We start from the raw sequence: 13,439 nt of genomic DNA on the forward strand, positions 1-13,439 counted from the left end.
GAGCGATCCAGTGGGACAGTCTTTGGGAAGAGATGGGATTACCCAACTTGTCCTGGGCATAGGCGACAAAGAGTCTTTGTGTCTTACGGATGTCCTTGGTACGGTCCCTGTAGAAGAGAAGTGCCCTTCGAACGTCAAGAAGGTGCAGTTTTTGCTCGAGAGGAGAGGAGGGGTTAGAGAAGAAAGCTGGTAGGACAATGTCCTGGTTGAGGTGGAAAGCTGACACCACCTTAGGGAGAAAGGTAATGTCCGGGCGAAGAACAGCGCGGTCATGGTGAAAACGTAGATAAGGCTCGTCGACCCTGAGAGCAGCAAGCTCAGATGGCCGTCGTGCCGACGTGATCGCCACTAGAAAGGCCAACTTCCAGGAAAGCAGACGGAGATCGGTCGAGGCAAGCGGTTCGAAGGGAGCAGAAGTGAGTTGAGAAAGTACAAGTTCGAGGTTCCAGCCCGGCGTAGGTGGTAGCGACGGCGGGCAGATGTTATTGTAGCCTCGGAGAAAAGTTTTGATCAAGTGGTGAGAAAAGAGAGATGGCTGACCGTGGCGTTGAAAGGACCAGGAAAGAGCTGCGAGATAAGCCTTAATAGAAGCGAGAGAGAGTTTCTTCTCGACGAGGGTCATGAGGAAGTCGAGGACCACCGATACCGAGGTCGGAAAGGTGTCGACGTTACGGGATCGAAGGAAGGCGTGAAAGCGAGAGAGTTTATAGGAATAAGCCTTGGTAGTAGACGGCTTATGGGCTGCCCGAAGGACGTCTTGCAGGTTCTGCGGAAGGGAGGCTAGGTAAGAATCCTCCATGCAGTGAGATGAAGGGAAGGGAGGTCCGGGTGAAGAATTTTGCCGTCCTCCCTTGAGAGAAGGTGCGGCGAGGGAGGCAGAGGGCGAAACGTTCCTCTGGAGAGACGAAGAAGGGCTGGATACCACGGTTGGCGGGGCCAGGCCGGAGCTATGAGAATCGCTGTGACCGAGATCGAGAGAAGTCTTTTGAGAACTTTCGGTATGAGGGGAATCGGTGGAAAAAGATAAAGCATCTCCGCTGACCAGTCCAGCAGAAAGGCGTCCCCTAGACAGCCGGGGAAGGAGTTCGGGGGAAGTCTCGCTCCGTAGCGGGGTAGCTGAGCGTTGTGGGGGGACGCGAAGAGATCCAGAGTAGGGCGTCCCCAGTGGAGGAACAGACCGTCGAGGATCTCGGGATCGAGCTTCCACTCGTGAGAGGAAGATGTCATCCTGCTGAGGGCATCTGCTAAGTCGTTTTGGGCACCCGGCAGGTGGATTGCAGAGACCTGTACGTCGTGGGCTATGCACCAAACCCAGAGACGGGAGGAGAGGAGCATCAATTTCCTCGAACCCGTACCGCCCTGTTTGTTGATGTAGAATACTGCTACGAGGTTGTCCGATTGAATGAGGATGGACTTGTGACGGATGAGGCGGGAGAATGCTTTCAGGGCTTTGAGAATGGCGAGAAGCTCGAGGAAGTTTATGTGGTTGGCCCTCTCGGATGGGGACCAAAGATCTTGAACCGTTAGACCGCTCATGTGGGCTCCCCAAGCGTAGGTGGAGGAGTCCGTGGTTATGGTTAGCGACGGCGGGGCTGGATGAAATGGGAGGCCCCTGCACACGTTTTGGTGAGACGTCCACCATGAGAGGGACTGGCGGACGAACGACGGTACCGACAAGTACTTGGAGTTGTGGTGGTAGAACGGCTTGAAAGTGTCTATAAACCACCTTTGTAGGACCCGAAGGCGCAGCCTGGCAAACGGGGTCGTGAGAACCATGGAGGCCATGTGGCCCAGAAGGACTTGAATGGCACGGGCTCTGACCCTCCGGGCGGATCGACAAAGGGCGATGTGGTGGCGGAGAGCTAGGAATCTGTCGAACGGTAGTGAAACAGTCTCTGTGACGGAGTCGAAGAGGGCCCCGATGAACCGGATTCGGGTTGACGGGGAGAGATTTGACTTCTCGGAGTTGAGTTGGAGGCAGAGAGATTTTAGAAGACGCAGCGTGAAGGAGACGTGGTTTTCGAGAAGAACCGGATCGGGCCCGACGAGAAGCCAGTCGTCCAGATAAGGAAAGACCGTGATGCCATGTAGCCTGAGGTGGGCCGCTACGGCGGCGACGACCTTGGTAAAGACCCTTGGGGCCGTAACGAGACCGAAGGGTAAAACGGTAAATTGGTAGGTTTGGTCGAGAACTTTGAAACAGAGGAACCGTCTGTGCGCCTCCCGTATCGCCACGTGGAAGTAGGCGTCTCGTAAGTCTATGGAGGCAAAGTAGTCTCCCCGCTGCAGCATCGGGAGGATAGAGGCAATAGAGACCATCCTGAATTTGGAAGGGCGAATGAATATATTGAGGGCCCTTAGGTCCAGAATGGGGCGTAGCCCGCCCCCCCTCTTCGGGACTGTAAGGTATCTGGAGAAGAAACTTAAAGGGTCCAGTTCGGGAGGGGAGGGACGGATGGCGCCTTTGGCCAGTAATGCATCGACTTCGGCCAGTATCTCTGGGGAAGGAGTTGAGTAGAGAATGCGACCTGTAGGTGGGAGGTCCGTGAACTCTAAGGCGTAGCCGTCTTGGACAATGCGAAGAACCCATGCATCTGAAGTAATGGACTCCCATTGATTGTAAAAGGGGGCTAGGCGGTCGGCAAAGGCACCGGAGGGTCGAGGCAGCGTGGGCTCTACAGCGGTAGCGGGCGAGGAGCTTTGGCAGGGGTTGGCGTCAGGTACGCCGGTTAGCCTGCGGAGGAGCGGGGGTGGTTCGACCGCGTTGCTTTTGCGGATGAGGTCCCCGACGAGGTTGGTGATGGGTTTGATTATTCGAGCCCGAAGGCCGCCTGAAAGAGTGGTGTCTGAAAGATTGCGGCGGGAAGCGGCGGGAGCGGTGCGGGAACCAGCGGGTGCGCTGAGGTTGCGGTTGGTCGCCACATTTAGACGCAAGAATTTTAAAGTCATGATTAGACTTGAGTTTGTCATCGGTACCGGAGTTAAATAGTCCGAGCGCGTCAAAGGGAAGGTCCTCAATGACCTGTCTGGAAGATGAGGAGAGACCCGAAGACCTCAGCCAGGCGTGGCGGCGGATGGATATCGCGTGGGCAATCATCTTGCCCGCAGTATCACCTGTATGTTTCGCCATTTGTATTTGGTGGTGAGCAAGCGAGTCTGCTTCCTGTTGGAGGGTAGTGAGGACGGAGCGGTCTTCGTCCGACATCTTAGCGAAGAAGGGCTGTGCCTTCTCCCAGATAATCTGCTGGTAGGCACCCATGCAGGCTCCATAGTTCGCCATGCGGCAAAGCAAAAGGGCTCCAGAGTAAAGTTTTCGACCCACGGCGTCGAAGCGCTTCCCTTCTCTGTCGGCCGGAGTGTTCGACTGACAACCTGAGGATTGAGAGGCCTTAATGACCAGGGAGTTGGGGTCGGGGTGGTGTTTGAGCCACTCCAAGGTATCATCGTCGGTACGGTACCAAGTCTCGATCCTCTTCGAGGTCGGAGGAATGGAGGAAGGGGTTTTCCAGGAGGCCTGGATAACGTCCAAGAGATAAGGCAGAAAAGGGAGTAGCGTGGCCGGCGGAGCTTGGGCCTGCACCCTTTTGAAAACTGGATCAGACACTGCTTTGGAAGTCTGCTTGATCTCCAAACCCAGGGCGTCGGCCATTCTGACCATTTGATCAGAGAAAGCACGAATATTGTCAGTAGGAGAAGGCGGGTCTGCCTCATACGCATCGTGGGGAGGAGAGAGGTCGAGACCGAGAGAGACCACCGAGGCCGAGAGGACAGAGTCTGGGCGGTCAATATCAACATCTTCCTCCTCAGCGCCTTGGGGGGACTGAGGGGGAGAAGAAAGCACAGTCTCGGGAGGAGGCATGGCCTCGCGGGAAGAGAGGGCCGGGAGCCGAGGATCCTTAGACGCTGAGGCCTGGGCTGCTCGAGCCAGGCGAGCCGTTTGTCTGCCACGCTCCGGTGTCGAGGTGGGAGGGAAGAGCTGTTGGCGCGACGAGTGAGGCGGCGCAAGGGGCTCCGGCACCGGCACCCTGACCACCGTTTGGGTAGAGTGGTGGGGTGAGTCCTGCAGCTCCCCGTCAGACAGGGGGTGCAATGGAGATTGAGAAACATCTCTAGGCCTCTGGGCTGGCACAATTGGAGAAGACCTTCTCGAGGAGGTTGCCGAGGAAGATGGCGGGTCTCTCCTTGAGGAGGCCGAGGAAGAGGAGCGCTGAGTCAGCCGTTTCTTTGTCGGCGGTTGCTTGGATGCAACCCTCAAGGACTTGCCAGGTGTGGGAGGAACCACAGCTGAGTCAGATTGCGCTCGACGAGACTCCTCGTGAGCCCTTTTAAAGGCTATTTTGATAGCAGAGGAGGACGGAGGGGAGCCGATACGAGAGCGGATCGAGGTCACCGAAGCCAGAGAGCTCGACGTCGAGGAAGGCCCCACCTTTCCGGAGCGGGTCGACACGGTAGCCGTCGTCACAGTACACGGTGGCTTGACCGGTTTAGCGGCCCTGGAGGTCCTGGACGCTCTGGACGAGACCGAGGAGGCTTTAGCTGTTGGAGGCTTAGCTGGTGGCGCCGACATAGCTCTCAGAGCTGAAGACGACGACGTACCCGACGTCGACGGAGTCGGTTCTGGCGCGAGAGATCTTTCGTAAAGTGCCGCTCTAAGCCTAGCGGCTCTGTTCTTTCTGGCCTGAGCTGTGAGAGCTAGGCAGAAACGGCAGGTACTGACCACATGAGCCTCGCCAAGACAGAAGAGGCACTTGGCGTGGCCGTCCGAGTCAGGAATTTTAGCAGCACACTGCGTGCAACGCTTGAAACGAGTAGTAGACATGCGAAGAGTCCGAAGTGAACCTTGCGGCGGAAAAAAAGGAACTGGAGAGCGGGCGCCTGGGGCTGCCTTATATGCCCCTTGGGAAGGGGGGGCGTGGTTACCGCCAAAATTTGAACTTCAGCTTCGAAGAGTTTCCGTCGGAACCTGCGCAGGCGCAGCTTCCCCATTAGTGTGAATTCACAGAGTACACGAAGAAAAAAAAGCTTTGAGAAGAGCAACATATGAATACAAAAGATCAGGTGCTGAAACGCAGCCCTAAAGGAAAAAAAAACCCACAACTACTGACAAATGGGAGCAGTACCAGAAATAGAAGTCAGAGGGAAATAGTAGCAGAAATAGAGTGAGGCCTAAAAGTCCTAAAGGCACCAGATCCCATCTGCTCTTGGAAGTTTAGCAGGGAAATGTTGAAGAAGTGAATCTTGTAGAGTAACAGAGTGAATCTGTAAGGAAATATGATCGCTTCCTTCATATCAGTATTTCTGCCACATTTTTTTCATTGCCCAATACCAGGCAGAAGTTGAATTTGCTTCAGATAATTTAGAGAGTAGTAAATCGCCCCTGGAAACCCACAGGGTGACCTTGGGCAAGTCACACACTCTGAGTCACAGAAAACCCTGTAACATGTCATTTCTGAATTATGGCCTTAAGAAATGACTTGAAGGCCAACAATCCATTGACCTAAAACAGGTCAAAAGAAGGTGATGGATATTTACTCTTCATAGCCAATAAAATCATTCTGACAAAAAGAGGGTATTTGAAACAAATTCTGAAACAAATCTAATATTTTTAAAATTGGTGTGGCAACCAGGAAACATTGGAGCCCTGATATTCCTGAGAAACTAAATTGTTTAAAAGAGTAGAGAAAATGAACTCTTACCCTCATTCAGATTTGTGCTATTTCAAATACAAATAGACTTGTAGCGAGACCAGCATAATTCCTTGTTTTTTTATTTATCAAAAGCCTAAACTGGATTCATTGTATACAGTGAAAAACAAGTTAGAAGAAACAAAGATAATAAAGCAGATCAGTACAAGTCTCTGGAGGCACAGCAGAAGGAACATGAAAGGAACCCTTCAAAGGAGGACCTGACAAGTTAGTCTGCAGCTAAATTAATTTAAAAACAAACAAATGCAAATGACTGTGCTGGAGAGAAGAATACAAACCTAACAGCTGCACTAAAGTGTCATTCTCTGCAATCCAGAGAAAACTGTATTACAGAGTTTTCCAAGCTGTGTGCCGGCTGCAGTGTGTGGATGTGTAGTGCAAATATAACAAATGACAAAAATCTTGGAATTGTAAGTTATTATCTACAAGGCATGTTTTTTTTTAAAAAAATCATGAGATATACATATGTCCATATCCCTTCTAAGTGGTTGGTTTAACCTCCAGTTTGCTAGTAAAACTGAATTACTGTGTTGTGAAGTGATGCATGTTTAAAAGGTGTGTCACCAACATGATATGTTTGGAAAGTTCTGCTGCATAAGGTCAGATTGGAATGTACAGATATTAAGTGCACATGGGCTGTCGCCATTTCTTCCAAGAGAAAAAGTATGAGTAATATGTGCCAAAATATGGACTTGTGGATGCTTCTTCCTGAATTACAATGAATAAGAAAACTCCTCTGGGCAAAACAATTCTAGGTAAATCTTTCCATGCCATTTCTTTCTTTGTCACATTGAATAAACTGCACCTGGGGAAAACTATTTATCTTTACTCAGTGCTTAAAATGTAAACAGGAAAAACACTAGTTCTTTTTGCTTCACCCCATTTCTCCAATTTTCTCCCATGTTTTATTAAGGTTAATGTTTAAGTTCCTGTGGGATCACTACCAAGTGTGTGTGTTAAGAGGAAAAGACTTGCCCCGATTAATTGCAAATCACAGGCTGGGTAATTAAGGTCAATCAGTTTGATCCACTCCCAAAGGGGTATAACTGAGGAGTGTTTGTTCTATTATTTGGGCTCACTGAATGTTTGCTCCTCGGCTTGTTGAATCTTTGCTACTTGGCATAAGCTCCTGACTTGCAGTCCATTTGATGCTGGCAAGTTTGTCTCCACGTCCAAGGAAGGAACATTTGAAGAGACCTATTTTCTACTGGAAGAATTGCATCAATCAAATGCATGGATTATATGTAAGCGCAATACTCAGAAGAACTGTAACTTGTGTTGGTTTGTATTGAAATTGCTATTTTCTTGAACTCTGCTCATACAAGAATAAATTTGAGCTTCGCATTTTCTGTTTTGAATTGCTCAACTTTGAACAAAGGTGCTAATCTTCTGGACCTGCATGCACTGAACAAACCGCAACATGTTTCACTGTAAATCAACTCTTGTGAGCAATGCCACATCAGATTTGTATAAGCCAAACCCCAACTTCATTACAGTTTAATACAGCTTTTTTTTATTTACCAAAACAGATTGAGGACAAAATTGTGTATCAATTAATCACCTCCAAGATCATATTTGTCATGGATTTTTTTTAACAAACAACAAAAAGTGCATGAACCAAAACATTTAAATAAAATAAAAATACCACAACAAAACATTCTTCTGTACATGCTGGACTAATTAAAATCACACAAGAAGGAAATACTTTATACTTCTATTTTTTTAAAAAAAAAATCCCAAAAGTAAAACAATACAAGAAGTCCATGAATGTTTCAGAAAATGATTTTTTTTCAAAGCCATGCAAAAAGAATTAGTTAGCTTAAGAACTGCAAGAAAGCTATTCAACAAATCACTAGGAGTCCAGAAGATGGAAATTAGGAAGAGAGTGTACCTGTGTACCTCCGACAGAGAGGAATCATTTTCATCAGACCTACAATGAACAGTGGTAAGATTACGGAGAAAATACAGGCATCAGCAGAGTAAAGAGTTCATTTAAAAAAAAAATGAACAGCATTGCTAGATGAGAAAGCAAAGCCTGTTTGTGGAGTGCATCCAAACTGGCTTTACTATGTTTAGTAATATTGGGGAATGTTAAAACAATGTATGTTTCTCCAGATCAAAAAATATTTTAAAATTCTAGTTAGATTCTTATGCGAGTCATTTCCAGTTTCCGCAATAATTTTTGCAAAGGTCCACAGGGAGGAGAGGATTTTAAAAGACAAGATCAAATGGTCACAATGTAGCTTTGTTCTTTTCATGTAAATTTTTACATGCACTATGAAAGTGGAAGGTAATCTATGGGTGTTCAAAATCATTTTTTTTTAAATACATTAACCTTAATTTTAAATGAATGAAGATAGTGATTTAATTTTAGTCTGCAATTGTTTAAAAATCCCCGGATTTTTAAAACCATACAATTACATCTTAATAATTAAGGGTACTGCATTCTTCACGTTCAAAGCAAATCAAACATGCCGAACTATTTGAGTATGATTTCAATTTATGACAATCAAAGCATATACAGGGTGTTTGAAAAAGAACTTCCTAGTTTTTATGTATTTATACTTAAAACTAGGGAGTTCTTTTTCAAACACCCTGTATAATGATGTGTAGATTGATTTCATATTATAGAATTTATGCTTTTAATGTTATGAATTTCTGGTCTAAATGCTAACGCTCTTAAAAATAAAAAAAACCCTCTGTTTTTAATGTTTTAAAATTTTACACTCCTGATCTGTGACTGTAATAATAAAATACATTCATTAAATCAAAGCATAGACAACCTTAAAAGTCACTATCTCCAATCAGCATAATTACAACTATAGGATTACTACTCGAAATAGCTACAAGCATGGGCTAAAACTAATGGAAAGCTTTGAGACAACTGTTAGGGACTTGTTTAGTTGCAGGTGAGACAACTGATTAAATCAGAAGAGGAAGAACAGCAACAGGAGATAATGCTACAATTTAAAGCAGAGGTATGCTGAATTTTGCAGCACTTCAGATTCAGAAACCTTGCAGTAAGATTCTGGATCAACCCATATGGGTTGTCACTTTTTTTTAAAAAAAAGAAAAAAGGTGACGAAACAGTTGTTCACCCCTAGATATGCCTTAAACCCTCACTATGTGTTTTGTGGGTGACTCTCAGAGCTGACTCCTTGCAAATCTACTTATGCAAGAAATGTCGTTATTGTCTGATAACTAACCCTGCATCACCCAACAGCAACTAAAGGAAAAACTATTGTGATTCAAGAAACATAACACAGGGAAACAGAAGGCTGAGGGACCGTGTGAGAGGGAGTAGGTTGCATAAGCACAAGAAGTAAGTTTCAGCAGGAAATAAGAGTTGAGGACCTGTGGCATCACTAGGTCATCTACTCTGGGGTGGGGTGGAGTGGGAGGAATAGCAAGAGAAAGAGCCATTTTAGTTTCATCCCTGGCATCAAGAGAGCCAGAGAATTAGTTCTGAAGCTATATTTCAGGCTTATGTGTGCTTTCGGCACATCCACAAACCATGGGATTCTAGGTCTTTCCTTTGTGACTTACTTATCCTGCTGAACTGATGTGTTTCCTTGGGAAACAGTAAGGCGGCTAAAAACATTCAGTTCATTACGGGATCGGCTTGTTGGGGAGGAAGGAGGTGACAGACTAGCCTCTGAGGTTCCAGAATCTGAGCTACAAGAAAAAAATTAAACATTAAAAGCCTCTTCTATTAAAAATCATAATAATAATGAAGGCAAATGAAACTGTTAGAGAGGTTAAAATGAATGAAACATGCCTTGGAACAAGTCACTGATGCCAACTTGCTTTATCAGGAGATGCAGTTTTGTAAACTAACCAAGCAGAACTTAAATATAAAATAACAAAATGCTGCTGGCCACAAGGCGGCAGCATATTCATTCAAACATCTTTTCAGAAAATTAACCTACACAGAACAAGGTAGCGTAAAAGAGAAGAGTTCAAGTAATAGCTATAGGTGTCTGAAAGACTCTGAGTATCATTAAAAATAATTATTAATGAAGTTTTCACATGGATTTTCAGTGGCATTAAGCCAGGTACAATAATATGTCTTTACAAAGGAGCCTTCTAGAATAAAATTAAGTTACTTTGAATATTTATGGCACAAAAGGCCAGAATTACTTTTTTTTAAAAATGAAATTTCTTACTGTTTTTGTTCTTTTGACTTTGGTTTATCTGGAGATTTCTCATAGGTTTTTCTCTTTGATAAAGGTGAGGGTTCTGGGATTTTCTTTTCTGTCAGAGATGACTGTCTAGATCTGAGACAACAAAAACCATTGTTTGTCTTAAAGCATTGGTTCATATATTTTAGTTATATATGCATTCTTTACAATTTTCTAATTACAGTTGCCAGAATGAAAACTGAAGAAGACTCTTATACATTTAATGGCTGTGTGGAAGAGGAATTTCAGTAGGTGCTGCTTGTAACTTGGCTGCATGCTGAAATTCCTTCTTTTACACAACCACAAACACATTCAGGAGCCCTGTTTACTTTTGACTCTGGTGACCCTACTTCTAATTGTCAGATGTCTAGAAAAAAAGAAACAGGAGATAAATGAATATCTATCAAAATAAGTTCATAGAAACATACATACATACTCCTGGTGATTGTAACATCAGGTCTATGTCAGCAAAGGGATATATAGAAGAGACAAAGTCTCAGGAAATAAGAAAAGACAATTTTACTCTACCAATTAGCCCAAATAAGGAGAAAATCATCTTTTCAAACACCCTGAGACTTTGTCTCTTCTGCATATCCCTTCTATTGGATGTAACCAGTTCTTTTTGCATCATGCCGAAGTGCAACTTTCATATTGTTACAACTCATCACAAGATTTCAGTAGAAACACTGTGTAAACTCCACCGGCTCCTTATATGCATTATATATGACTTAATAATTGATTGTATGAGCTGCCAATTTCTATAGGAAACACTGGCTAACACAAAATGTTTTCCCACCAAGAATCAAAATAATGTATGAGAATAATGTCTAATCCCTCTAACTTGTTCAAGAGCTCAAATGAAAAATGATGTCTTTCAAACATCCTGTTCCCACAGGGCATTCAATGTGTTTCTCTTTCTTCTTTTTATATTTTTTTAACTTAAAGTGGTTGTTATCTGGAATATTATTTTTGGAGAGGGACAAAGCAGGCATCCCAAACCTTTGCTCATTTTCTTCCTTCCAATTCTGCCCCTTCTCAGCTACATTTGCCCTTTTGGAGATATAATACAGCTATTCTTCTCCCTCCTATTGAGATTAATACATTTTGATATACAGACACAATCATTCCCAAAACCAAAACCCTTTCAAGAAGAATTCAAAAATACAAGCAACTGTGTTATTCCATATCAATAATTTAGCTTTTATAATTTTTATCTCTACTAAAAATCAGATGCTTTGTAAAGTGAATGCAGTTTGATGGGACCACTCAGGAGCAGCTACAATACATTAGAAAACAAAGTCAATGCAAAACACATTGAGTTGCTGTTGCAATGCAAAACAATGCATTGCAGCAGCAACTCAAGATAATATATGGTTTCTTGCAAAATTCATCCTGGCACGTAGCCCGAATCGAGATGGTGCATACAGGGATTGCCAGATATTATAATTCTAACCTACTCATCAGAAAGTCCCAACTAATCAGTATATTTCTATACTGGTGGGAGTATATACTTCTATGAGGATTTTCTATGTCAGACTGACTTTTGCTAAAAAGCCAGACTAAATGCACCAAACTGCCACTTGGCAGCAGCAGAGGGTGGAAGGTGCTACTGGGGGAGGATCTCTATGAGACAATGGCAGTGGCACTATAGCTAATGCATACTTATAGCTCTTTTGAGTGGATTTTACCACGAAAACCTCCATGAAGAGACTATCCAAAATAAACCAAGTGACAGTGCCTGAAGATGAGATCTCCAGTTAGGAGGCACCCAACAAGCTACTGGGTTACAGCAGAAGACAACTATCAGTAACGCTGTGGCTAATGATACAACTGGAATCGAGCTGAAAAGATGTTCAGATGCTGACATGCACACTCCAAATTTGCACAGCATTATATGAAAATTGAATGTGAGAAGCATGAATCAAGGGGAGCTAAACATAGTAAAATAAGAAATTGAATTGTCAACAATGAAATACTTTGGATGCGACAGGTAAAGTAGATAGGAATTGGACATTTTCAAACAGATAATTATGCAGTGTTTTCCTCAGCAGATGAAACTATGAAAATAAATGGGGGCAACTTTAATAGTGAGGAATGATGTAACAAAAGCAGTCAAAGGATAAAATGTAAAGTTTGACTGAATCATATTGATCAGACTACAGGGAAAACCCACCAATAAAAGCATAATCCAAATGTATGTTCCAACTGCACAGGCAAAATAAAAAGAAAGATTATGTGCTGGAGTCCGATATGAAATTGATCACACACCAAAACAGGACTTGCTGTTAATCATAGGTGATTGGAATGGAAAAGTAGGAAACCGAGAGAATTGTAATTAAATGAGGTTGTAATTAAATGGCCAAGAATCAAGAAATTAAGTAGGGAAATGACTGATTGAATTTTGCAATGTAAACAGTTTGTTTACTGAAACACATTTTTGAGCAACCCAAAAAGGCAACTATATATACACATACATCACCTGATAGCCAAAACAGAAATCAAATAGATTACATAATCAGAAACATAACATGGAGAACTCTATTCTCTCTGAAAAAGCAAGCCCAGGAGCAGATTGTGGCACAGACCATGAACTGCTGATTTAAAAAATTGAGTAAAGCTAAAGAACATTAAACCAACCACTGTGCCAAAATACTACCTAAAGAACATCCCCATCAAATCTGAACATAATGTAAAGAAAAACCTGACTGGCATTATTACTGCTAATTGACCAGAAACAAGAACTCTGGACTGAAGCCAGAGACATTGTCAGGGAGGATAGATGATCTGAGAAACCAAAGGAAAGTTTAAACCAAGAGTGGGGATGCTATACAACCAGCAGAGAACACATGACATGGCCAAGTCCAAAATAAAAAGATATCAGAAACAATACAATGAAGAACAATATGTAATAGATGAAAGGATAACAATTTCATATAAAGAAAAAACAACAATTTCAAAAAGTAAAGTTGAAGCTGCACTCAGAGCAACTGGAAGAAATAAATCACCAGGAACTGATGGCATACCAACAAAACTGGTTCAAATCAGACTCTAGAGATCTCTAGTGTTGTGAATGACTCTTCTGAGGCTGTGAGTGATAATGGGAGGATCAGGAGGGGAAGGAAGAATCCTCACGAGGAGGGCTCGCTGGAAGATTTACATAGGAAGAGAGTCAGGGAGATAGATGAGGAATCCTCAGATGAGGATTCATTTGGGGAGTTGGAAGGGAATCCTGAGGTGGAAATGACTGTTGAGGACCCGCTGGTGGCGGAAGGGGTTGGCATAGACTGGGCACGGGCTCCGGAGGAGGAAACTGGGCCCATGGATGCTGAGGACGCAGGAGAGGCTTGGGTTTCTTCAGAAGCAGACCCCACATGGTCTGCCTGGAGGAATGAGGGCGATTCCGCAGGTGTGGATGGGGTTGGGCATAGGCAGAGTGATTTTGACTCTGATGAGGAACTTGGGACGCCTGATCCAAAGGCATTGGCTGTTTGGAACTTGGATTCTGATGAGGAGTTTGGGACACCTGATCCTAAGGCGTTGGTTGTTTGGACAC

General features: G+C 44.3%; 1 protein-coding gene across 11 annotated transcripts in view; it reads right to left on the reverse strand.

Moving 5' to 3' along the window:
• Window positions 1-13,439, reverse strand: part of kif21a (kinesin family member 21A) — a 133,580-nt gene that overhangs the window by 22,858 nt on the left and 97,283 nt on the right. For 4 of the 11 annotated variants that reach the window (XM_008111602.3, XM_008111600.3, XM_008111599.3 and 1 more), the window contains 3 exons: window positions 9,872-9,982; window positions 9,252-9,380; window positions 7,597-7,635 (listed from right to left, as the gene is read on the reverse strand). The exons of 2 other annotated variants lie outside the window; for them this stretch is intronic. In XM_008111602.3, the coding sequence (XP_008109809.1) occupies window positions 7,597-7,635; window positions 9,252-9,380; window positions 9,872-9,982 (279 nt within the window). The remainder of the gene's footprint in view (window positions 1-7,596; window positions 7,636-9,251; window positions 9,381-9,871; window positions 9,983-13,439) is intronic. 5 more of the 11 variants (XM_008111603.3, XM_008111609.3, XM_008111601.3 and 2 more) reach the window with 3 other exon arrangements.

Source organism: Anolis carolinensis, chromosome 5 (genome assembly GCF_035594765.1).
Source record: "Anolis carolinensis isolate JA03-04 chromosome 5, rAnoCar3.1.pri, whole genome shotgun sequence".
NCBI lineage: Eukaryota > Metazoa > Chordata > Lepidosauria > Squamata > Dactyloidae > Anolis > Anolis carolinensis.